The following is a 27,993-nucleotide window of genomic DNA, read 5'->3' on the forward strand; positions in this document are numbered from 1 at the left end:
CGTTTATATGCAAACATGCTTAAACACAAAATGAGCCCTGAAAATATTGTTAAATTATGCAATAAAAAAAACAAATAAAAAGCACTTGACATCCCACTTTTCATGATTAGGTTTGAGTGATTTTACTTTGTAAATTCTAATATTTTAACGACCATTTTGAGGTCCTTCTATTGCCACCAATTTGAGGGCCGTCATCCGCATCACATCCCATGTTTCTAGGGGTGTGGCTTCAGGGGCGTGACCCGCGGGTAATCAGTGCGATGGGATAAACTGTTTGCTGGAGGCTCTTTTTGTTACCCAATCTGCGGATACAACCTTTTAAAAAAGAATCCCTTGCTTTAGTGCTTCTCAAGAGTTTTGTTTGGTTTGAACTTGTTTTCTCGACTTCAATTTGTACCCATCGTTAGCATTTGGTAGCTAGGTTTATTTTTATTTATTTATTTTTTTCAGTTTCATTTTTTTCTCCCAGTTAGCTCAGTAAAAATACACACATCCTTTCATCAGCAAGACACCACCTTGCCAGGTATATTAAAAGATAACGAACCAGGACTCGGCATTCATTTTCAAATTCGCAGCTAGAGAAGACGTACAGCAGCTTTTTCTACAGAGGCTATTTCTTTCTAAGAGAGTTTCGAGTTCAGTCTGTTGTAATCCCAATCTTTTTTTTTTTTCTTCAATTTTCATTTCAAACTTTAAGCAGGGTTACCAAGGTGGTCTCCAACCTGTTATTTTCTTCTTGTCATTGTAATATTTATAATATTGATAGTCTGTTCTTCCAAGGTCCAAGGATCTTGTCTCTTAAACTATTTTGTCATTTTGTTCACATTGTACTGGACCTCTTTTTATTTTCCAATTCATTCCTAAGTTCATATAATACTACAGTTTTGCACATCAATGCAGCATCATTTTTGCCCCATACTAATTTCATTAGACCCAGCCATAAAATAGAAGGAATCTCACACCACCATTACCACCAGAATTGAGACAAGATCTTAATTTATAACTGGAATTGAGCTCCATCTCTGCTGCACAAAATGGACTATTTTTTGTGCTCTCTGTCTGCTCCCCTCTTCATCTTCCTCAGGTCCTGGGGTTGGTGGCACATCTCATACAGCTCCTGGTGCTTGTGTGTCAGCTCCTGCAGGAAGACATGTCACCCATCAGTTCATGTAATCCAATGGAGTGTGACAGTGAGCGTACTATAGAGCAGGGGTCTCCTACTCCAGTCCTGGAGGGCACCAGTGGCTACAGTTTTTCATTCTAACCCTTTTCTTAATTAGTGACCTGTTTTCGCTGCTAATTAACTCCTTTTCCATTCATTTTAATTCACTTGTTTTTGAAGATTTGTTCCCCTTGAATGTCTTCATTTTTTTTCCTTAGATGGCACTCAAACAGAAATGAAATGTGAAGTGAGTGAGCCTACAGCAGACCAACTAAGTCAGGGCCTCAAACTCCAACCAATTTCACTCCAACAAGTTAAATAATGAGGCGACAACTCTTGTTGTTAATTAAACTCTGTCTTTAATTCCATGGCTTGTTGCTGTTCTTATTGTGCAATAGCAGACATTTCTGAAATTGTTGATTTCCTCTTTTCTAAGAGCTCTGGTCAAATGTTTTGTGGACCTGAACAGATTCTCATTTCTGAGACCTTCATCGGTCTTTATTTTCAGGTATTGTATGATGGACACCAGCTGTTTGGCTCATTTTGCACCTCATTATTGTTTGGCTGCTAATTAAAGAAAAAGAAACAATTGAGGGGTCTGAGTCTTCAAAAGCAAGTCAGATAAAATGAATTCAAAAGAAGTTAATTAGCAGCAGAAACAGGTCACTCATTAAGAAAAGGGTTAGAATGAAAAACTGTAGCCACTGGTGCCCTCCAGGACCACCACTGTAGAGCTTGAATGACCACAAGACAGAGGATAGTCCTGAAGCCGGCACTATTTCGACTAGATCAGTGGTCTTCAAGTTAATTCATGTTATCCCCAAGTCCCCACCCCTTTTTCCATAAGCCCCACCCACCCCTTTTGGCTGCAGGTTTTTGCTCACAATCAGTGACACTTTTTTTATCTATCCATCCATCCATTCATTATCCAACCCGCTATATCCTAACTACAGGGTACCAGGGGTCAGGGCACCAGCCCACCGCAGGGCACACTCACACACACACCAAGCACACACTAGGGACAATTTAGAATCGCCATTGCACCGACCCGCAATGTCTTTGGATTATGGGAGGAAACCGGAGCACCCGGAGGAAACCACTTTTTTTTACTTTTTGTTAATTTCATTGTTCAATTAGCCTCTCTTATTTTTCATTTGGCAAAGTTCAGTAATGTGAGGTTTTACAGTTATAGGAAAATACAGTGTAAAGGAGCAAGATGCGGAGGGCAGGAAGATATGGAAAAAGATGATCCGCTAACGGGAGCAGACAAAAGAAAAAGAAGAAGAAGAAGACATTGATGGGAATTACAAAATATCTGTGGTTTTTTGCCATTGCTTTAAAAACGTAATTTTTCTTTTTCGTTATCTTCTAAATTCACTGTGGAGTTTGCTATCTTGATTGTACCTGGTGGAACCTTGTGGGGATGACCAGCTTGCCAGTCCACTGACCACTTTGCAGCTGCCTCTCAGTCATACAGTTTCATTTTGTAGAAGATCTGACAGAGTGTTTGGGGCAACTCCTGGTCCAGGCTTTGGCCTTGTCATGTGTGGACTACTGCAACTCTCTTCTGGCAGGAACACCAGCCTGTGTCACCAAGTCACTGCAGATGACTCAAAATGCAGCAGCTTGTCTGGTGTTCAACCAGTGAAGGTGGGAACATGTCCTCTATCCTGGTCACTCCGCCGGCTCCCTGTTAGCATGTATTAAATTTAAACCCTTAACACTCACCAACAGCGTAGTCAGTGGATCAGCACCTATAAATATGGAGACACTTGTGAGGTCCTGTGCTGCTTCTCGACCACTCAGGTCTACTGATGAAAGACTTCTCTGCGTGGTGTCAGATCTCAGTCCAGACGGTTTTCATGTGCTTCACACCTCTATTCAAAAAACCCAACTAAGACGCATTTGAAGACTCTCTTGTGTCTGCATAACTTATAATGACTTGTGTTCTTGTTACTAAAGAAAGACTAACTAGTCTTGTGTTACTCTGCATGGTTTACAGCTCTCCACTTGTGATGGTCTATTTTGTACCCTTGTAGTTAAACGGTCCACCGGGCTGATATTTACTCAGTTAGGTTGACCTCTAATGTAAGTCACATTGGATAAAAGTTCTGGTAAGTGAAAGAATGAAAATAAAATTCTGACAAGGTGTAAAGTGTGGTTCCTGTGAGAGTCTCGGAGTCCTGGTGGTTCTAAATGTCTTCCACTTCACAATTACTGAGACCACTGGGCTTCAGAAATGATTTGCTCGCCTTGGCCTGATCCATGCCTCACTACAGTTTGATCACAGAGGTCTACAGGGATTTCCTTGGTTTTCACGAGTTTGTTCTGACATGCAATGTGAATTGTGGACCCCATATACACAGATGGACCTTATATAACACACTGGTGAGGCCTTATCTGGAGTCCTCAGTGGAGTTTGGGTCTCCAGGCTATAAAAAGGACACAGCAGCACTAGAGAAGGTCCAGAGAAGAGCGACAGCGGCTGATTCAGGGCTACAGAGGAATGACAGAAGGAGCTGAGCCTTAAAGAAGATCAAGAGAAGACCTGACTGAAGTGTTTAAAATGATGAAGGGAATTAGTCCAGTGGATCGAGATGGTGACTTTAAAATGAGTTCATCAAGAACAAGAAATGGGGAAATTTTGTGCAAAGTTTTCTTTTTTTTTTTAAATTAGAAACGCAGACATGTGGAATAAGAGACCAAGTACTATGGAGGATAATAGGACTTTAGAGACATTCAAAACTCGACTTGATATTTTTTTAGAAGAATTAAGTTGATAGGAGTGGCCAGCTTTGTTGGGCTTAATGGCCTGTTCTCGTCTAGGTTGCTCTAATGTCTGTGTGTGCATTTCTGAACGAAGTCCAATGAATTCAGTTTACCACAGGTGGACTCCAGTCCAGTTCCAGAAGCCTCTCAAGGAGAAATAAAGCAAACCAGATGGACCAGACCATAATTTGGAGCGCCACTGTAAAGGGTCTGAATACTTCTAAAAATGAGAGATTTCAGATTTGTGAGTTTTAATACATTTGCTAACCATCCATTTTCTAACCCGCTGAATCCGAATACAGGGTCACGGGGGTCTGCTGGAGCCAATCCCAGCCAACACAGGGCACAAGGCAGGAACCAATCCTGGGCAGGATGCCAACCCACCACAGGACACACACACAACCAAGCACACATTAGGGCCAATTTAGAATCGCCAATCCACCTAACCTGCATGTCTTTGGATTGTGGAAGGAAACCGGAGTGCCCGGAGGAAACCCATGCAGACACGGGGAGAACATGCAAACTCCACGCAGGGAGGACCCGGGAAGCGAACCCAGGTCTCCTAACTGCGAGGCAGCAGCGCTACCACTGGGCCACGGTGCCAACCACATTTGCTAACCTTTCTGAAAACATGTTTACACATTATGGGTTATTGAGTATAGATTGATTGGCGAAAATGGTAAATGTATCCATCATTTATTTATTTTTTTATTTACTTGAATTTCCATCCATCCATTACCCACCCCGCTATATCTCAACGACAGCTGGAGCCAATCCCAGCCAACACAGGGCGCAAGGCAGGAAACAAACCCCGCCAGCCCACCGCAGTTATTGAATTTATTAAAATCAAATAACACTCCATACACAACTCGACCCCTGTGGCCCTGTGTTAGGATATAGCGGGTTGGGAAATGACTGACTGACTGACACTACTAATAGAGTATAGTACAATACTATATACCCTGCTGTTCTCTCTTAAACTCTGTGAAATGACTTGAGTATGGAAAAGGCGCTATATAAATAAAATGTATTATTATTATTATTATTAATATTATTATTATTATTATTATTATTATTAACACATAACTCGAGTTTTACAAAATGAAAAAAAAAAGTTTTGAAACAAATCACCCTGCACCCCTGAGAAAGAGAACTAGGGCAGAAGTGTAAAACTTTATGCTAGTAAAGACAAATGAATAGATAAAATAATTAAGATAAATGAAATAAAAGAGGGGAGAGAATCTGCTACTTCTGTGCTTTAAGCGCTTATTCTAAAATGTTATTGATGAGATCCTGCCAGGTTTTAAAAACGTTCTGCACAGATCCTCTAAGTGAGAATTGGATTTTTTCCAGTTATTAACAGTATATAACATCAGTTACTGACTGACTTAAAAGAGGAGAGTTAGGAGCAAAATAAGTCTGCACGCCAATAGTGTAGTGAAGGCAATCACAGTTTGTGTGTCCTTCTCCACTTTAAGCCCCTCTGTGAGCCCACCAGACACAGCTGTTAGGGGATTACTAGGGATTGGGACACCAAGGCTGTCTGAAAGGCACTTAAAAAGTTTTTGTCCAGAATGACGTTAATTTGGCGCAGGCCCAAAACATGTGACCCAGTGAGGCTGGGACTTGATTGCAGCGTTCACAGCTTGGATCTCACCCTGGAAACATTTTGGACAGTTTTAAGCGAGACAGATGTGCTCGATATATAATTTTAAGTTGAATAATTGTATATTTTGAGCATATGGAGCTCGAGTGAATTCTCTGCATTGCTACCTTCCACTCCTTTTCAGAGATGTTGAATGAGAGATCCCTTTCCCACCGTCCTCTTGAATCTTTTCAAAGAGAGCGACTGTAAAATGGTTTTATATATTGCAGAGAGGCTGTCTGAGTCCTCGAGACTGAGAAATATTTTTTCTGACATAGAGGGAGGTGGAAGGTAAGAGAATCGGGCAGGTTCTGTTTAGCAAAGTTTCTAATATGAAGATAGTGAAAGAAATGTGTAGCTGGAAAGTTAAATTTGGAATGTACAGTTGTGTTTGAAAGTTTGTGAACCCTTTAGAATTTTCTAGATTTCTGCATAAATATGACCTAAAATATCAGTTTTTCACTCAAGTCCTAAAAGTAGATAAAGAGAAACCAGTTAAACAAATTAGACAAAAATATTATACTTGGTCATTTATTTATTGAGGAAAATGATTGAATATTACATATCTGTGAGTGTCAAAAGTATGTGAACCTCACGGATGATCAGTTAGTTTGAAGGTGAAATTCAAGTCGGTGTTTTCAATCAATGGGATGCCAATCAGGTGTGAGTGGTCACCCTGTGTTATTTAAAGAACAAGATCTATCAAAGTCTGCTCTTCACAACACATGTTTGTGGAAGTGTATCAATGGCACGAACAAAGGAGATTTCTGAGGACCTCACAAAAAGAGTTGTTGATGCTCATCAGGCTGGTAAAGGTTACAAAACCATCTCTAAAGAGTTTGGTCTCCACCAATCCACAGGTCAGACAGATTGTGTACAAATGGAGGAAATTCAAGACCATTGTTACCCTCCCCAGGAGTGGTCGACCAACAAAGATCACTCCAAGAGCAAGGCACATGTGTAATAGTCGGCGAGGTCACAAAGGACCCCAGGGTAACTTCTAAGCAGCTGAAGGCCTCACTCACATTGGCTAATGTTCATGTTCATGAGTCCACCATCAGGAGAAGACTCAACAACAATGGTGTGCATGGCAGGGTTGCAAGGAGAAAGCCACTACTCTCCAAAAAAACATTGCTGCTCGTCTGCAGTTTGCTAAGGATCACGTGGACAAACCAGAAGGCTATTGGAAGAATGTTTTGTGGACAGATGAGACCAAAATAGAACTTTTTGGTTTAAATGAAAAGCGTTATGTTTGGAGAAAGGAAAACACTGCATTCCAGCATAAGAACCTTATCCCATCTGTGAAACATGGTGGTGGTAGTATCATGGTTTGGGCCTGTTGTGCTGCATCTGGGCCAGGACGGCTTGCCTTCATTGATAGAACAATGAATTCTGAATTAGATCAGAGAATTCTAAAGGAAAATGTCAGGACATCTGTCCATGAACGGAATCTCAAGAGAAGGTGGGTCATACAGCAAGACAACGACCCTAAGCACACAAGTCGTTCTACCAAAGAATAGTTAAAGAAGAATAAAGTGAATGTCCTGACCTTAATCCAATCGAAATGTTGTGGAAGGACCTGAAGCGAGCAGTTCATGTGAGGAAACCCACCAACATCCAGAGTTGAAGCTGTTCTGTACGGAAGAATGGCGAGTTGCAGGAAGATCAAAAGTTACCGGAAACGTTTAGTTGCAGTTATTGGGTCACACCAGATACTGAAAGCAAAGCTTCACATACTTTAGACACTCACAAATATGTAATATTCGATCATTTTCCTTAATAAATAAATGACAAAATATAATATTTTAGTCTCATTTTTTAACTGGTTTCTCTTTATCTACTTTTCGGACTTGAGTGAAAATCTGATGATGTTTTAGGTCATATTTATGCAGAAATATAGAAAATTCTAAAGGGTTCACAAACTTTCAAGCACAACTGTAATTGTTCGTAGGATGCAAAAATGTTGTCTATGTACAGATCTCTAAGTGATTTAATCCGAAATGTTTTCCAGACATTAAAAACTGTGTGCATTTGAGAGGGTGTAAAAAGGTGGTTCTCCGTTAGAAATTAAATCTACAACACAATAAAGTGTTTAGGAAGTGAAAGGGTCCAGATACCTTTTAAATCCACTGTAAATGGGTCCTGCAGACATGACTGTGAGCATCGCTGCATGATGGGAGACACTCATGCTCGGATAATTTAGAGATGGCAGGCGACATGAAAGAATGTCTGGACTGTGAGAGGATAAAGCGTGAGAACACAGGGAGAACACGTCAACTCCTGTGACGTAGCTGAGTTCGTGGCACTCGGTGCTTCGATTTGCCGCCCTGCAACATATCTGAATACGTTAACCTATTTAAAGAGAAAATTAAAATGACGTATAGAGAAAAATTAAGATAAATTTTGCATGGATTTATTCATATATAGAGAAATAGCAATCATTTTTCACATTTAATTATTTATAAGCATCAACTAGACAAGAATATACTGTAGTATAGACGCCCTGATAAACAGTGTTCTGATTATTAGTTTAATATAATTACGCTGCGGAAACCAGAACCAGTGTAGTGTACAAGTGATAGGTGGGGATGTTTTCTTGATAATAAAATGAAATTATAAATGATCATTTATTATTGGTGTAACGTTTATGTTTATTTTTGTTATTACCTCATTCATTTCAACTGCTATGTCTGATGCTGTCACAGAAGGACAGTCTGAAAATTATTTTTGATAGATAGATAGATAGATAGATAGATAGATAGATAGATAGATAGATAGATAGATAGATAGATAGATAGATAGATAAGAAGTGAAAGGCACTATATGATAGATAGATAGATAGATAGATAGATAGATAGATAGATAGATAGATAGATAGATAGATAGATAGATAGATAGATAGATAGATAGATAGATAGATAGATAGATAGATACTTTATTAATCCCAAGGGGAAATTTTCAAAGCATTTGTTAATAAAAATCCGAGAATTTGACTTCTTTCATTCATGAGTGATATTTTTCCAAACCCTGCTGCTTACACACAAATTGCACTGAACCTTTTGGCCAATAATGTGCCACCCGGGGCGGACTTTTCCCTCTGCCCACCCGTAGCTATGCCACGTGGAATTGAAACACAGGGAGGCTGTGCTTTTACCAGCCCCTCTCACTGCTCCATTCTGCCCCACAAGAATTCGATTTGGGTGAATACAAGACTTGGCTTTTTCATCCTCTTATTGTTTTCTTGAAGCCACTTTGTCCATTATAGGGCTGGTGGGATCGGTGGCCTGTAGGGTGGAATGAGTGCCAAATGGGACGCCAATCCTGTGCAGGCCCCACTCACTCGTACCACCCACCGAGCCAAGACAGAGGCACCGATCAACATGAGCAGCTCATCTTTGAGATTTGGGGAGAAATCTCTTTGTTTTGAGCTCCTCCCGTCAGGCAGACGCGTTAGGTCAATCCGTGGATGCACAGACAGACTAAAAAAGAGCCGTTTCCCATCTGCCATAAACATTCTGAACTCTGAATCTCCTCAGTCTGAGATCATTTTTAGTTGAACGCGTGCAAAGAGCTAATGTGCAATATACTAATGTAATACAATATAGAATATGTAATGTACTATTCATTAACAGGTGCAATAACAATTTATGCTGCTGTACTTTGAGCAATAATAATTTGCTCGGTTACTTCACTGTATATGACATATTTGGAATTATTTGACTTTTCTTTAAATGCACCGTGGGGCTGTCACAAAAAGTAATTTTGTCGTGTTACCCAGTGACAATAAAGTACTTCAACTTGAACTTGAACCTGAAACAGCAATACGTGGAGGACAACACACATGGACACAGGGAGAAGGTGTGTGTGTGTGTGTGTCCCTGAGTCCACTGAGATTTAGGGCTAGGCCTGTGGAGCTTCAAGGCCACTGTGCCCCTCATTTTTACATGTTGACGGTGCAGTCACACTTACCTGGTATTCACTTTCCAGCTCCTTGCTTGTGGATGGTGTCTGCAATAATATTAGTAGAAAAAGAAAAAATATGAAAATAAAACATGAAAAGGATTGTAAAATGACCAAATCCTAATAGATCACCAATGTCTGTAAGCTTCCCTCTAGATCACACAGTGTCTATACTTGGTGGGCTTATTCTTAAACACTCACTGGGCAAATTCTTAGGACCGCCTGCCCCTGTTTATCCATGCAATTATCTAATCATCCAATCAGGTGGCAGCAGTGCAATCCATTCAGCCCTGCAGATGCCAGTCAGGAGCTTCACTTCATGTTCACATCAAACAACAGAAGAGGAGATAAATGTTTGGGACCGTGGCGTGATTTGAGGGCTGGTTTGAGTGTTTCTGTAACTGCTGATCTCCTGGGAATTTCACACACAACAGTCAGTAGAGTTTACTCCATCCCTCGAGTGGAAGTTCTTGTCTTGTTGATGAGAGAGGTCCACAGAGAATGGCCAGGCTGGTTCAAACTGACAAGAAAGGCTACAATAACTCCAATAACCAACTGTGAGGAGCAGAAGAGCCCATGAGAATAGATTGAAGCACATGGTCTACAGAAGCAGAAGACCACGTTGGGTTTCACTTCTGTCCACAGACTCCCCAAATTGGACAGTTGAATGCTGGGAAAACAATTTCTGCAGAGGCACCAACAGCGTGAATTCATTCTCCTAATCTGCCTTGTGTCAACAGTCCAGGCTGGTGGTGATGGTGTAATGCTTTGTTGGCACACTTTTTGGCCCATTAATACCAATCAATCACCACTTGAATGCCACGGCCTACTTGAGTCCCATGGCTGACCATGTGCATCCCCTCCTGGCCACGTCTCCTAATGGCTTCTTTCAGCATGATAATGCAGCACATGGGGTGGAGGTCAGTGTTCTGCAGTAGCCTCTTCAATCACGCAGTCTGAATCCAGTAGGACATCTCGGGATGTGGTAGAACGGGAGACTGGCATTGTGAAGGTACAGCTGACACATCTGCAGACATTTAGTCATTTCAAAACGGACCAGAATCTCAAAGGATTGGTTCCAACGTCTTGTGGAAGCAGTGACATGAAGAACTGAGGCTGTTGGGAGAGCATAAGGAAGCCACGTCCTACCCGGTACTAGGATAGCGGTCCTAAGAGATTGCTCAGTGAGTGAAAGTTTCACTTTATTGTCTCTTTTTTTCAGTTGACTGAACTGGAGTGCCATACAAACCTGGACCTGGGGACCTGGAGAAGAAGAAGAACCCTTGAAAGGAGCCATGTGTAATATTCAGTTTGGAGGGAGAGACTCAAGGAGGTCCATGTCGCAGGCTGGGGCTGGCATGGAAAATGAGCCAAGAGGGCCGAGTGGCCTCCACTTTTGTTCTAATGAAGGATAGGATGTGTCGTCTCCTTACCTCGGAATCAAAGCCGCGTTTCTGGGCATTCTCTTTGCTTTGTGGTACTCTGGATGGCTGCCATGCTGTAGAAATAGTAATTAAAAAAATGTTAATTGATAATCTATAAAAAATGAAAATGTGGTGCACCACCAACCAAAGAATTGAACGTAATGGACATTTAGACTTCCAAGTCAGCAGGATGGCAAGAGCTACTGTATAAAAAGTCACGCCGGTGGCCGTCATGATAAGAATAATAGCAGGCTGCAATGCTTAGTGTGGCTGGGCTTAAATCTCAGTACGAGGGGCAAATCAACCATCAGGGCATTCTGGGTGCCATTTCAGCCAACACTCCTCCACCTCTCTGTGTGATGAAACCACCAAGGGGGACCCACCGCTTGATGGAATGATTGTGGAACTGCTCAACGAAAGAAAGAGTGTGAAATCTGTGCTGCAAATGCAATAACCAGGTGTCTGTGTGCTTTACTGATAAAAGTACCATAAACTCCATTCATTAAGTCACTCAGGGGTCCATGGGGGTCTTAATTTGGGCTTCCTCAGCACCCTGTCTGTCCCTGTGCTGAATGTCCCGATGTCTGAGTGGATTTTCCTCCCAGCATCCTTAAGATTAATTTGTTTAAGTTACTTATTGACTGTAAATTAATTGTGAGTGGACTGGCACTCCATCCACGGTTGGCTCCTGTATTGTGCCCGATGCTGCCACATTAGGCTCAACTCTTCCAACTTTGACCTTAAATTGGATTAACTGGGTTCAAGGACTTTACAACATACTTGGGAAAGCCTGGAGATGAAAGAGCTCTCTGTCTGTGATGGTAGGGACAGACGTCACTGGTCATGTGATCAGATGGCAGAGTGACGTCATCACTTGACCATTCTATAGCATGGAGGCACACCATGGCATGAAGAATGCAAGCTTTAGGTTAGGTGGCATTCAGAAAGGCAGTACAATGAGGAAACAACCTGTTGGAATGACAAAAGCAACAAGTGTTTGTGATGTGCAGAGGTTGCAAGAGGACAGAAACACAGACGATTGCCCTTTTATAAAGATGGACATACTATGGAATGTTAAGGAAAATCCATGAAGAGCAAAACGAGAACATTCAGACTCCACGCAGAGAGCAACCAGGCGCAGGGTTTGAACCCATGAAGCAGCAGCAGTTGTGAGGTTGTTTGCTTTCTGCTGGCCATCCTGGCTTTGTCTTGACTGTCTGACCCCGATGTTGTGACCTGTAATGTCATGGACGTTGTGCTCTGGTTACTGTAGTGTTGGGTATTTTGTAAAGGATTTATGGTGGCTTCTTTTTTGCCTACTTTTTGAGTAGCATTTAATTTTTTTGGTTTGATTTATTAATTTAGACCTCTTTTGGTAATGACTGTGTCCTGTATTTCTGACTATTCTTTTATCTGACCCCACATCTCCTGGTTGCTTTCTCAGCAGACCTTTTAAGGGCAGCTCTTTCTTCATCCCTAACAGAGGTGCTACCACTGTAGCACCATGCCATCCTGTCACGTGTTTCAGTGAATGACACTGACACACTGAGATATATTAAAAGTGGGTCTGTACAAAAGCCCAATGGGACAACTCAAGATACGGCAGGAGGCACCCACCCTCACCTTGTTGTCAAATCACTGTGGTGGGTTTAATGGTAGGACCCACAGAAAGAGGGACAGAAGTGATCAACCAGTTACTTGAGAGATGGTGGGAGAGTGGATGCGCTGCTCTAACAGATTGGGATGGGGGACTGTAATCATTTTAATATCAGCCAATATGATTGGGGGCTGTCATTGGACCTAAATTGTCACTTCTGCTCTCTAAACACTCCAGATACCTTTATGCACATGTTTCAGGACCACCCTTCTGTGTTTAGTTTTTGCTCTGGGGTCTGATTTTTCTTACTTCCATGATCTCTATTAGCAGCACCTTGCTTCGCAGGTTTTCTTCCTTCTAAACTTTTCTTCATTTAATTTATTTCATATCCAGCAGACACTATTTGGGTTAGAGATAATTGCTGGTAAAATTGCCCTTGTCTTTCATTCATTCATTTATTTATTTTCCACTGGCTATCCAGGACCGGGTCGTGGGGGCGACAGTCTTAGCAGTGAGGCCAACACGTCTCCTTCTCTAGCCACACTTGCCAGCTCTTACTATGGGATCCCAAGTTATTCCCAGGCCATCTAAGAGATATAATACTCCCAGCAAGCTCTGGATCTTCACTGTTGTCTCCTCTCAGCTGGTCATGGCCATTAAAACTCCCAAGGGAGGAATCCTGGAGGCACCCGTATCAGATGCCTGAACAACCGCAATTGGCTCTCCTGAATGATAGATAGATAGATAGATAGATAGATAGATAGATAGATAGATAGATAGATAGATAGATAGATAGATAGATAGATAGATAGATAGATAGATAGATAGATAGATAGATAGATACTTTATTAATCTCAAGGGCAAATGTCTGCGCTTCTCACAAAATCTCTAAGGGAGAGCCCGGCCACCATGCAGAGAAAGCTCATTTCGGCTTCTTGTACCCACAGGCTTGTCCTTTCGGTCCCATAGATGGAGTGGTTCACCTTCTGACTCGGCTCCTCTTTCAACTCTACAGATTGGTGTAGCGCCTGCATAACTGTGCTTGCCACACCAATCTGTCTGTTGATCTCACCATCCCTTTTCCCCTCAGTCATGAACAAGACCCTAAGATACTTAAACTCCTCCACTTAAGACAGTAGCTCACCTCCCACTTAGAGAGGACAGTCCACCATTTTCCTACTGAGGACCACAGCCTCAGGTTTGGAGGTGCTGATCCTCACCCCTGCCCCTTCACACTTGGTTACAAACTGTCCCAATGCATGTTGGAGTGCCCAGCTCGATTAAGCCAACGGGACCATTTCTTGTGCAAAATCCTGTGTCATAATTTCAAAATGGACACTCAAAAAGGTTGGGTCTTATTATCCTGTCCATGAAAATCACAAACAAGATAGGAGACAAAGCACAGCCCTGGCAAAGTCCCACACACCCACGGGAAATGGTTGTCTTCTTTTTTTTCTTCTTCTTCTTCTTCTTCATAGAGTTGATGTGTTTGATCAACTTTCTCCATTGAGTCGGGTCCTACACCTCCACCTGAGTCAATCCCTTTTCTTTTAGGTCTTTTTCTTGACTTTGTCCATCCACCTCCACTTTGGCCTCCCTCACATTTTCCTTCCCTGTACTTCCATTCCCGTCACTCTGTTCCCCTGATTTTCATTGCCTCTCCTAATTCCACACATCCATCTCAACTCGCATCCAACTTCTTCTTCTCCTGTGCTCCCATTATTGCCCACATCTCAGGTCCACACAGTTCCATTGCTGGTCCTACCACTGTCTTAAATACCTGACTTTTAACCTTTCTCTTAATTCTTTGATCACACAATACTCCTGATACCTTCTACCAGTCTACCATCTCTGCATCTAATTCTCCATCTTGGTCTACCACTGTTCTGAGATATTTAAACCTCTCCACTCTTTTCATTAACTCTCCATGAAGGGTAACTTCTGAATCCTGATAATCATTAAGCCTCAGATATTCACATATTAGATATTTATCTTCAACTTTCAATCTTCCAAAATCCTTTTCTGTTCTTCCAACTTCCTCTTTTCTAATGTTACACAACTCAATGTCAGCAGTATAAAGCACCGGGGGGATTGCTCTTTTATCCCATGACTTAGCACATTCATAACAAGATCAAAGACTTCAGGACTTCAAGAAGATCCCTGGTGCAGACCTCCTCTACCTGGGATCTCGACTGTTACCCTGGCCCTGGAACCTCACTCTACTCTCGTACATATCCTGAACAATCCTCACGCCCTTCTCTGGTACTCCTTTCTCGCTCCTGCACCTCTAGACCTCTTGACGTGACACTCCATCATGAGTCTTCTCCAAATTAATATACGCCAAATGCAAGCCTTTCTGTTCTTTTTGATGCTTCTCTATCAGTTGTCTCAATGCAAAGACTGCATTACTTGTTCCTCTCACTGGCATAAAAGCAAACTGCTCCTTTTCTATGGTGGTTCCTTCTCTCTATAACCCATCCATCCATTCATTATCCAACCTGCTAAATCCAACTACAGGGTCATGGGGGTCTGCTGGAGCCAATCCCAGCGAACACAGGGCGCAAGGCAGGAAACAAACCCCGGGCAGGGCGCCAGCCCACCGCACTCTCTATAACCCTTTCCCAGATTTTCAATGAGTGTGACAAGGACCAAATAGCCATCACTGGACTCCTCCTGATTCTTTTTCTTTTCATGTTTGCAAGTCTTCCTTTCTTCATCTGATCCTTTTGAGGTTGGATCAATGGGGCCTCTGGCTCTAAAACTGGTAAATGGATGGACACAGGACAGCTGATCCAAGCATGGATGCACCGTGGTCCTGAAGATAAACCTAATCCTTCACTCTTCTTCTTCTTCTTCTTCTTCTACTCAATGGTGTTGATGCTGTGCTGGTCCCTCGCTTGCTGGTCCTCATGGGCTTCCTTATTCTTTTGGTGTTGATACCAATTTTGAAAGTAGCAAGAATAGGTTGGGTTGGATCCCAAGCATGGGGTTTCAAAATGGTTTATGTCCCCATTTAAGGTGTTTGCTTTGTATTTCAGTAAAAATGTAATCACAGAAAAAAAAAAGTGTGTCTGTGGCCGGCATTGACACACATAAGATTAAAGTCAATTAAATGGCTTGGTGAACTCCCATACTCATTTCAAATTTTATACATTTAAATTTCACAAAATCCTAATGACATAATGAGTTCACATAAAAACATAGGAAAACAAAATGACTCTAAGCTGATGAACTGTAATTGAATACGTGACCATTAATATTAGCATTGAACTGTGGAGGAGATAAAAACAAAAACTGAGTCGGCAGCATCAGAGGGGAAAATAAACCTGTGTGGGAGTTCAGAGTCAAATAGCACAGAAAACATAAAGAACAAAAGGACAGTGTGGTGCCAACAGCATCAGCATTGGGATTTTATAGCATAACAATAGTAAGTTTAATCAGACACACACCTTTAGACTTCAGCCTGCACATTGCATATATCGCAACAGAGGTCATCACAACCAGCAGGAAACTGGAGATGGCGCTCACCCAAATTAAAATCTGACAGTGACAGGAAACAGCAGACACATCTAGGGACAAAGTCAGGAATGAAGACAGGAGTTAGAAAAATAAATGACATCTGGAAATGAACACTGAAGGAGTCTGTCTGTGGAACGAGACACCTGAGTCATGAGCTGGGTTTTGGTTTGAATTTTTATGGTCATTCCATGGCTTGTAAAAATAACAGATTTGTTTTTTTTTCAAGGGTTAAAGTTGCATGGATGTAGCTGTTAAATTTATGTTTAGATTTAAAGTGTTTACTCTGTTAAAAATGAATTACTCTCTTCCACTGCACCATTTTGCTTTTATTATGGGTGCCACCATTTTGTGATAGATAGATAGATAGATAGATAGATAGATAGATAGATAGATAGATAGATAGATAGATAGATAGATAGATAGATAGATAGATAGATAGATAGATAGATAGATAGATAGATAGTGTGGCAGACGACCAAGGACCTTGCCCCACCGGGATGCCTGGAGCAGGGAAAGACCGGGAGAGGGGCAATATCTCCCCTGGGTGCAAGAGGGCAGCCCCCCTGGTTTCCATCAATGGCCACAGATACAGAGCTGGGCAGCAACCTAGCCTGGGTGGTTTCCAAACCCTGGAGGACAGCACTTCAACCACACCAGGAACTGCTGCTGGAAGGCCATCATTGAGCACCTGGAGCACATCCGGTGCAGGATAAAAGGGGCCACCTCACTCCATTCCAGGAGCCAGAGTCGGGAGGAGGAAGGCAGAGCTTGCGAGAGAGGAGTGGAGGCGGCCAAAGAGAGGAAAGGACTGAGTAGTTGTGTGGATTAGCGGGGACTGGATTGTGCACGAAAAACTGTAAATATTGTAAATAAACCGTGTGTTGTGGACATCTGATGTCATGTCTGTCTGTGTCACGGCTATCTTTTACAATATATAGATAGATAGATATGAAAGGCACTATATACAAGACTAGCAAAATACCGGCGCTTCGCAGCGGAGAAGTAGTGTGTTAAAGAAGTTATGAAAAAGAAAAGGGAACATTTTAAAAATAACGTAACCTGATTGTCAATGTAATTGTTTTGTGACTGTTATGAGTGTTGCTGTCATCAATCATTTGATTATCATTATTTCTTTCAGTCAGGTTCGTATTTGGAGGACGTGTTGTGTTCAAGTTACATTCCGTGTTTGTCAACCGTTGTAAAGATAACAGGTTTCATTCATCGAAGTGTTCACTACCCAAATCGGTACTCGTGAATCTAAGATGTTTAACAGGCATTCCCGGTATTAAGTTGTGGATTTGCCTGCGATTATTTAGCAGCAGCGTCTCTATGAACTTGTGGATCTGCCAGTGAGTAATTAGCGACAGCATGTCTATGAACTTGTGGATTTTTCTGTGAGTATTTAGCGGCACCGTCACAAAGTTGTTTCCGTCTAGCTGCATCAGAAAATGTACCACAATGTCTGACACGCCTCCTTTTTACTGTTTTCTCACAGCTTGGATTGCTGCTGTCATAATCGGTTTGAGTTTCATGGTTTGTTTCAATTACGACAGTATTTGTAGGACTTGTGTTGAAGTGACATTCGGCATCTGTCAAGCGTTGTAAGCACACAACCGGTTTCATCGATAACTTCACATCCAGCTTTTGAGAGTTTAAACATTCATAAAAATCAAAGTGTACACTACTGAAATCGTCACCTGTCAATCTAAGATGTTTAAGAGGCATTGGCGGTTGTCAAAAGGTGTAAACTATTTGGCCATTTCGGTACACTTGAAAGCGACAACCGAACAATTCAGCGGCAGCCATCAACTCACATGCAGAACCATAGGTGAAGGGCTTAAGCATTTCACTCTTCTAGTGCTCCTGTGTAGTCTAATTATCTCCTGTACCGTCATCAGTCTACACCTTGAACCTGTCCCAGTCATTCAATACATAAGACACAATGTTCCTCTGGATATCAAGAGTGAGCCTGATATGGCCGTGCAATATGTAACACAGAGAATTGAAAAGGTATGTGCCATCTCCGGGCATGGAAACCACTCGGTAAGTGACAGTTCTTTGATCGATGGTGATCACCTCGATAGACATGGTAATGGGGGTACAGTTGGAATGATAAAGGAAATGGGTACCTGAACAATGTAAACTAAGTCTAAAATACCTACACAATAACTATAAGCGTAATAAATGAACAATAAAACAGCGGAGAAGCTGTGGATTAAATAAAAAGGCCTTATATGGGCAGGCAGTCAATTACGTGGGAGGCGTGGTGATGGGGGACGCAACGGCGCAAGGAAATGGGTACCTGAACTAAGTCTAAAATACCTGCAAAATAACTATAATCTTAATAAATGAACAATAAAACAGCAGAGAAGCCATGGATTAAATAAAAAGGCTGCAGTTATCAGCAGGGAAACGTGAATACTGTGGCGAACCAAGGAAGGGAATGAAGAGACCACAGCGAAGGATGGCCTTATATGGGCAGGCAGTCAATTACGTGGGAGGCGTCGTGATGGGGGACGCAACGCCGCCTCACACAGCGACCGAGCTGCAGGCTATGGACATATATATGTACGTAAGTAGGATTTAGTTATGACCGTTACACGTAGAATTTCGAAATGAAACCTGCGTTTTGTAAGTAACCTGTAAAGAATGAGCCTGCCAAATTTCAGCCTTCTACCTACACGGGAAGTTGGAGAATTAGTGACTAGTGAGTGAGTGAGTCAGTCAGTCAGTGAGGGCTTTGCCTTTAATTAGTATAGATAGATAGATAGATAGATAGATAGATAGATAGATAGATAGATAGATAGATAGATAGATAGATAGATAGATAGATAGATAGATAGATAGATAGATGGGTTTTTAGGCATTGGCCCTGTTATTTTTATTTATATATTAGAGTTATAGACAAAGAAATGAAGCAAATACCTTCAAAAATGATATGTGTTGTTCTTGAGCCTTGAAGAGATAAAACAGAAGAGTCAGTGAGACGTCTTTCTTTGAAACCCAAGAATATGATTGCAAAGTCGGCACATTACCTTGATCTAAAATGAAGAAAGTATTTTAATCAATATTTTTACTCAATATATGATATGATTTTAAAAATGTAATGCAAATATATACTTATATGGAGTTATAGCAATGAATTATTAAAGATAATTCTGGGCCTGGACACATGAGGCTTTTGCCTCATCTTAGAGGAGCCACCAAGATAGCTGAAAAGGTTAAGATGAAGTAGATGAGTAACAAACACCCCTCAAGAAAGTGGGAATAAACTAATGAGGGAAAGCCTAAACATTCCTCCTATGAAGCGGCAGATTCTGCAGATCACCCCAATTTACAATGCAATTTTCAGATTAATGGGAAGAGTCAGAAGCCGCCCGAAAACACTGGTGGCACTCATTGATTGATCTGCATATTAAGAGTCAGATGACGTGAGGTATTGAGGTAATGTAACAGAAAAGCATAAAAATAGATGAATTGTTTTATTGATTGCTCACTCCATGAACTGAGACATTTGTGCACATCTAAGAATCATTCTGCATTTTAATCTGGTCTCTGAGAATGACTTCTTTGAAAACACAGGAATTTGTTTCCACAACAAAAGGCACACAGTAAATCAAGTTATTCATTAAACAGTTACGTTATTACTGCTGTCAAATGTGCCGGCATATTAGGAAAGAGAGGAGGACACCAGAGAGCACATCAGACAAAATACAAAATAACTGACCGTCCACTCTGAGGTCGATCCCTTCAGCGAAGCGGCACACGTCCGTTTCCAGCCTTGCACAGTAATAAGTTGCCGTGTCGTTACTTGATACATTATGGATGACCAAAGTGTGATTTTCCTTCACAGTGAAGTGTCCTCCCGACTCAATGTAGAAAGTGCAGCTTGATGATTTAGGGCTGAATGTCTGCAGCAGAGGCTGAGGAGGCCGGTCAGGGAGTCGTCTGTACCAGAGCATCGATGAGCCATTAGGGTACGAGCAGTTCAGGTTCACTGTGTCACCACCGGGAGATGTCACCGTGAAGCTGTAGGCATGAAGACTAAGGCCCAGGAGACCTGCAATCAGACAAAGAGAACCATCAAGAATATCAGGAGAGCATGCAGGTTATTATTATACCTGCTGTAAGGCAGGTATGACCTGAAAAGGATGGTTTCAAAGAAAGGAAAAACCAAAGACAAAAGAGCAAAATAAAAGAATTGGAAAAAAACAAAGCTAACATATGAGTTGAAAACTCAAAAAAGATCAGGAAATAAAAAACAACAAAAAAAAGAGCCGAAGATCTTAGGCAAGACAAAGCTGAGACATTCAAAAGGCTAAAACAAAGTGAAATTATCAGAAGAAACACAGGCAACAAAATTGTGTTTCTTATCTGAAGACAATGATGGAGACAGTACTGTGCCGCAGTCTTTAAAAGATGGACAAAGCTGATGCAGGACACCATGTAACTGGTGATGGCCACAGCAACAATAAAACAATATGGCCACAAATACAGTAGGCAAAAATTCAAGAAATGGCAATCGAAAAAGAAAAGGTCAAACTGATATTGAGAATATATAGAAAACAAAATGGACTAGATTCCAATGAAGAAGTATTCCAAAAATCAATATTGGAATGAAGAGCAGTAAACACAATGAATTCCATAACTGTATGCAATAAAGTGATCAAAAATAATCAGCACTCCCATGATGTCAATCCAAAAACCTGGATCACCTGTACCTATAAGTCTTTGGTCATGTCACAACGTGAGGATTATGGATGACATTTGAAGAGCGGTGACTGGCACACTACATCATTGTCAAATGTTAAACGCACACAGATGATGAAGGAAATACAATACATAGATTTTTAATTCTCTGAATTAAGGATAATATAATGAAACTGGGGAGAAAATATAGAAGAAGGGGCAGAGCAGGCTCTCCTTCATTAGGAGGCTGCGTTCCTTTAATGTGGGACGTGACATCCTTCACATACAATACAATACAATACAATACAATTTATTTTTGTATAGCCCAAAATCACACAGGAAGTGCTGCAATGGGCTTTAACAGGCCCTGCCTCTTGACAGCCCCCCAGCCTTGACTCTCTAAGAAGACAAGGAAAAACTCCCAAAAAAACCTTGTAGGGAAAATGGAAGAAACTTTGGGAAAGGCAGTTCAAAGAGAGACCCCTTTCCAGGTAGGCTGGGCGTGCAGTGAGTGTCAAAAGAAGAGGGTCAATACAATACAATACACAGTACAGAACAAATCCTCAATACTGCATAAAAATAAAAATTTTAGAAGTACGGAGCAGAATTTAACAGTAAATGATATCATATAATAAGATTTGGATATTTTTAGAGTCCTGGAGACCTCATCCATCAAGCTGCCTCCCCCATTTGGCCATTCCACAGCTGAATCAGTGCTGGGCCAGCCAATCCGATGAAAGGACCCCTCTATCCCATGATTCCTGCGATCCTCCATCAGGGATGACTTTACCACAGACAGGAAAACAACTTGGCAGGTGGGCCGTGGCACCAAGTACCACATTTGAGTACCGAGAAGAGAAACAGAATAGGTGAGGGTTAGTATTCAATTCTAACTATCATGTTACTTGTGTTTTAGTGCTAATGACTAACAACAGAGATGCAGTCTGCACAGTTAATCAGCAGCTCTAGTCAGGGTGTGCTAAACTGAAGTAGTGAGTCTTCAGCCAGGATTTAAAGGCCAAAAATACCTCCTAGATTGCGGGCTGATTCAATAAAATTAATTGGGATTCCAACTGAGTTAAATGATGACAAAATATTGTTGTGATCAGCGTCACATCTTCTATAACCCTGTGATGGCCAGTGTGGTGTGCTGGGCTGGTGACATCATTTCAAGAGGGCCCACTGAATCAACAAGCTAACTAAAAGGGCAGGCTCAGTTATAGGACACACTCTGGACCCCCTTTATGAACAATGCTGCACATCCTCTCTCTGTGACACACCGACACTGAGGAGTTTCAGCCAACAAATCATTCAGTAGAAGTATGTCAAGAAACACAACCGGGGACTCCATTATACCAAAAGCAATACACAAGTACAGCAGCTCACTGGGACTGGCACTACCAAGTAAATTTTTTTTTTCTTTTTTAAATTTTCTTTCTTTTTAGTTATTCTGGTGTGTTCAGACGTAAGTGTGTATGTGTGTATTTAGATATCATAGTATGTGCATAAACAAATAAAATTATTTATTTAGTTAAATAGTTAGTTATCTACTGTGATGTATGGCCTGGGCCCATGCCTGGCCTGGAATCCCCTTCACCACATCTGCCAAGGGGACACGGGTGGGAAGCCCAGTATTACCCCCTGGATGCTAGATGGCAGCCTCCCTGAGTTGCAGTGGTGCCTCGGAGTCCACCAGGGCTTCATGGAGGTTGGAGTTTTGTGCTGCTCTGTGGGGTTCCGCAGGCGCCACCAGGGGGTGCAGCAGCAGCAGGAGCGGCTGGCCCCTTTTGGGCACTGGTTTTGCCTTACCCGGAAGTGCAGCCGGATGTTGCCAATAAAGCACCTTGAGCACTTCCGGGTACCCAATAAAAGGGAGCCAGCGACCACCACTCAGCGGCCAGAGTCGGGTGGAAGTGGACAAAGCTTGCTGAGGAGGAGTGGTGGTGGAAGAGAGGAGAAGAAGAACAGTGCTTGGTGACTGTACTGAGCTTTGGGACTGTGTTGTGGCTGGAGGGATTACAGAGAAGACGTGCCCTCCAGCTGAAGAAAAATAAATAGTTTGTTTGTTTTTACATGTGCCTCCTTGTCAATCTGTGTCGGGTCGGGTGAAATATAATACCATTCTTACACTACCTATTTATCTGGGGTGCAAAATGCAACTCTGTGTATGGCTTTGCTCAGGATGCTTTTTTTCATGATGCTTTCCCAGAGATGCATCAGCAGTTGAGTGTAATGTCATGGGGAACAAACTCTTTATTAACAAACCCATTAATGCAGAAAAAACATGATCAGCTTCGTCCTGATATTCGATTTGACCTCATGAGCTTTTTTCAGCTTGAAATAAAGCAAATGCCAAAGTCACGCTGCACGATTGTAGAAGAAATGTCAGAAATATGCACCTAGATGAACTCAGCACAGTGCCACTTGGTAAACTGTAGGCATTCGATATCTAGTGGCAGAGTCGATAACTACTCCCATGCTTATTGACCAATTCTTGTAAACCAGGGAAGTACTCAAATAACAAAAAAATAAAAAACAAAACATCAATTATTAAATATAGTGAACATCAAAGCCAAAAATTTACAAATAAACTGATCCAAAACTTTACATCACCTTAATACCAAGGACTACATGATGTCAGGCATCAGACACTTCCTGTTGACCTTAATGAGAAACTGAGACAATATATGGACTTTTTCAAATTTATTTAAAGAGCTTATGTAAAGCTGTCCTTCTATCTATTTATGTGATGTTGTGATCCTGCTGACTATACTAAAAATAATATCTATCTATCTATCTATCTATCTATCTATCTATCTATCTATCTATCTATCTATCTATCTATCTATCTATCTATCTATCTATCTATCTATCTATCTATCTATCTATCTATCTATCTATCTATCTATCTATCTATCTATCTATCTATCTATCTATCTATCTATCATATAGTGCCTTTATCTATCTATCTATCTATCTATCTATCTATCTATCTATCTATCTATCTATCTATCTATCTATCATATAGTGCCTTTATCTATCTATCTATCTATCTATCTATCTATCTATCTATCTATCTATTATAGTGTCTTTCAGTCTATCTATCTATCTATCTATCTATCTATCTATCTATCTATCTATCTAGTATCAAGCAGAAAATGGCAGCACCCATAAGAAAAACAAAATGGTGCTGCGGACGACAGTAATTAACTTTTGACATAGAGAAAACACTTTAAATCTAAACATAAATTTCACAGCTACATCCTTGAAGCATAAAACATCCAAAGCAACATCTCAGTTATTTTTACAAGCCACAGAATGACTATAAAAATTTAAACCAAAAGTCAGCTCATCATTCCACAGACAGACCTCTTCAGTGCACAACTCCAGATCTCGTTTTTTTTTCTAACTCCTGTCTTCCTTCCTGACTTTTTGTCCCCAGATGGGTCTGCTAGTTCCTATCAATGTCAGATTTTAATTAGGGTAATCACCATCTTGTGTTTCCTATTGGTTGTGATGACCTCTGTTGCGATGTATGCGATGTGCAGGCTGAAGTCTAAAGGTGTGTATCTGATTAAAACTTTCTATTGTTATGCTATAAAATCCTAACGCTGTTGCTGTTGGCACCCACACGTTCCTTTTGTTCTTTATGTTGTCTGTGCTCTTTGACCCTGAACCCCCACAGAGGTTTAGTTTCCCCTCTGATGCTGCTGACTCCTTTTTTATTTACATCTCCTCCACAGTTCAATGCTAATACAGGGCTATTCATAATGAAAGAGCAGATTTCAAAAATTTATTTCAAACAAACTGTATAAGACAGAAACTTGTTCCGCACGTCACTGCATAGAGGGAAGTTCAAAATTTAAAAGCACGCCTAAAAGTACCAGTGAATGCCACTGAGCGTTGTTTCTCATTTATAATAAAATCCTTGCATAGTTTTCAAAAATTAAATGTTTTGTGTCATTTCTACAAGCAATGTTTATGGACCTTTCTTTGTTGCAGAGCAAACTGTAACTGGATTTTCATACCTGGACATGCTACAAAACTGGTTCTTTCCCCAACTTCAAGGAGATTCGAATGACTCCATTTTTATGCAAGATGGTGCCCCGCCAGGGTGGCACGGTGGCGCAGTGGTTAACGCTGCTGCCTTGCAGTAAGGAGACCTGGTTTTGCTTCCCGGGACCTCCCTGCGTGAAGTTTGCATGTTCTCCCCGTGTCTGTGTGGGTTTCCTCCCACAGTCCAAAGACATGCAGGTTAGGTGCATTGGTGATCCTAAATTGTCCCTGGTGTGTGTGTGTGTGCCCTGTGGTGGGCTGGTGCCCTGCCCGGGGTTTGTTCCTGCCTTGCATCCTGTGTTAGCTGAGATTGCCTCCAGCAGACCCCCGTGACCCTGAGTTAGGATATAGTGTATTGGATAATGGATGGATGGATGGTGACCTGTCTCATTTCAACTTGGAGGTTCGGCGTTACCTGAACGATGGCATTTCAGGACGTCAGATTGGAAGAGGTGCACAACGAGATCTTGCTCATCGTCTATGGCCTCCCAGGTCTCCAGATCTTACCTCCAGTGATTTTTATCTATGGGGGTACATTAAATAAAGAGTGTTTGTTCCACCTATGCCTGCTAATATTCAAGAGCTGTGACATTGAATTGAGGAAGATGTGAGTTCAGTAACTAGGGACCAGTTGACTCGTGTGTGGCAAGAAATGTTCTACCATTTTGATATTTATCGCGCCACCCATGGTGATCATGTTGAGTTCAGGCAACCTCAAGGACCACAGGACCAAACTTTGAACTTTCCTCCATCCAGTGATGTGTAGAATGTGCTTCCGTCTTAAACAGATTGTTTGAAATATGTCTTTGAAATCTGCTCTTTCATTTTGAATAGCCCGGTAATAATGGTCAGGTATTCAATTAGAGTTCATCAGCTTAGAGCCATTTTGTTTTCCTGTGTCTTTACGCAAACTCATTATGTCGTGAGGATTTAGTAAAGTTTGGAATTGCGTTTACCTGTGAAATTTAAATTTAAAAATGATTAGGGGAGTTCTGCAAGCTGTTTAATTGATTCTTATTGTTATGTTTGTCAATGACGGTGAGGAAGAGAAAACATTATTATTTAACTCACAGATATCAAGGACTATGTTTTGAGTTGATCATGCTGCAGAGAGCTATATGATTTGTTCCTCATTTATGCAGAAAAGGAGTTGGGCTGTGTGCACAGCATTAAGGGACTAACTTTTATCATTTATAGGAAAGGCTGACCTCTGATACTATCAGAAGACCCTGTGAAGAATGTAAGATCTTTATGGACTATAAGAATATTTAAATTGATTCTAAGTGTGTATAATTAGAAGGGTGTATTCCTTAGGAATGCAAATGGCTGTTTGTTTCATGTTTTAGGACATTCCAGGATGTCATAAATTAAGATTTAACCTTAAGCTATGTATAACCTGAGAATGAACTGCTAGGGTTTTTTTTTTCCTTTTCTAGGATATAAAAGAGAGAATGGGTTAACTTTAGATATTCTGCTAAAACCCAAATCAGTCGACTGAGTTGGGAAGAGGCAGTCTCACATTCTCTCTACTAACCAAGAATTAAGAATAAAGAAATTATTTTTACTTTAATTGGGTTTAAGTTCTTCCGTTGTTTCCGACTTCAGCGCTCACAACGGACACAGACACTTTTCTTTTTTTGTGATTACACTTTTACTGAAATATAAAGCAAATGTCTTAAAGGGGGACATAAAACAATCTGAAACCCATGTTCAGGTCCACACCATAACACAATCCAACCCAACCCATCCTTGCTACATTAAAAATTGGTAGCGACTCCAAAAAAATAAGGAAGCCCATGAGGATCAGCAAGCGAGGGACCAGCACAGCATCAACAGCATTGAGTAGAAGAAGAAGAAGAAGAAGAAGAAGAAGAAGAAGAAGAGTGAAAGATTAGGTTTATGGCCAGGACATCCATGCTTGGATCAGCTGTCCCGTGTCCATCCATTTACCAGTTTTAGAGCCAGAGGCCCCATTGATCCAACCTCGAAAGATCAGATTAAGAAAGGAAGACTTGCAGACATGAAAAGAAAAAGAATCAGGAGGAGTCCAGTAAGGGCTATTTGGTCCTTGTCACACACAATGAAAATCTGGGAAAGGATTATAGAGAGAATGATCCACCATAGTTAAGGAGCAGTTTGCTTTTATGCAAGTGAGAGGAACAAGTAGTGCAGTCTTTGCATTGAGACAACTGATAGAGAAGCATCAAGAAGAACAGAAAGGCTTGCATTTGGCGTTTATTAAATTTGGAGAAGACTCATGATGGAGTGTCATTTCAAGAGGTCTGGAAGTGCAGGAGCGAGAAAGGAGGACCAGTGAAGGGTGTGAGGATTGTTCAGGATATGTACATGGGTGAGAGGATCCAGGGTTGGGGTAACAGACAAGATCCCAGTTAAAGGAGGTCTGCACTAATGATCTTCTTGAAGTCCTGAACTCTTTAATCCAACCCATCCTTGCTACATTCAAAATTGGTAGCGACACCAAAAGAATAAGGAAGCCCACGAGGACCAGCAAGTGAGGGACCGGCATAGCACCAACACCACTGAAAAAATGAAGAAGAAGAAGAAGAAGAAGATTGAAGGATTAGGTTTACGGGCAGGACCAGGGCATATCCATGCTTTAACCAGCCGCCCCGCATCCATCCATTTATCAGTATAAGAGTCAAAGACCCCGTTGATCCAACACCAAACGGATCAGATTAAGAAAGGAAGACTTGCAGACATAAAAAGAAAAAGAATCAGATCTGTCTATCTATGGACACAGTTGGCTGCTCACGTTTCGGCTCATTTTTGTATCTCATTCTTTTTTTTGCCACTAATTACAGAAAAAGAAACAATTAGGTGGTATGGGTGTTAAATAGCAAGAAAATTAAAATTAAGGCAAATGAGTTCATTAGCTGCAAAAACTGGTGACTACTTAAGAAACGGGTTGGAATAAAAACTTTCAGCCACTGTGGCCCTCGAGGACCTGAGCTGGACACCCCATGATCTGAATAGTCAGCCAAAAAACAAAACCAGCTAATATAAAATAACAAAAACATTTAAAATGAATTATCTACTTACAGAGCAGGAGGAACATGGTGTCGCGGTCAGCCATTGCAACAGAGAAGAAGCTGAGCAGCTGAAGACAGGAAATACAAAAAAAGAAAAAGCTGACATCACACAGAAATGACAA

The 27,993-nt window shown here is 41.4% G+C and overlaps 1 gene segment (V, D, J or C); it reads right to left on the bottom strand.

Annotated features, from left to right (window-relative positions):
• Positions 1-120: 120 nt before the first annotated feature.
• Positions 121-27,993, bottom strand: LOC120514983. The segment is given in 7 exon segments: positions 121-1,138; positions 9,546-9,584; positions 10,970-11,034; positions 19,002-19,031; positions 19,112-19,117; positions 19,804-20,136; positions 27,882-27,993. Coding segments are annotated over 7 exon segments (606 nt in total).

This window comes from Polypterus senegalus, chromosome 1 (genome assembly GCF_016835505.1).
Source record: "Polypterus senegalus isolate Bchr_013 chromosome 1, ASM1683550v1, whole genome shotgun sequence".
Lineage (NCBI taxonomy): Eukaryota > Metazoa > Chordata > Cladistia > Polypteriformes > Polypteridae > Polypterus > Polypterus senegalus.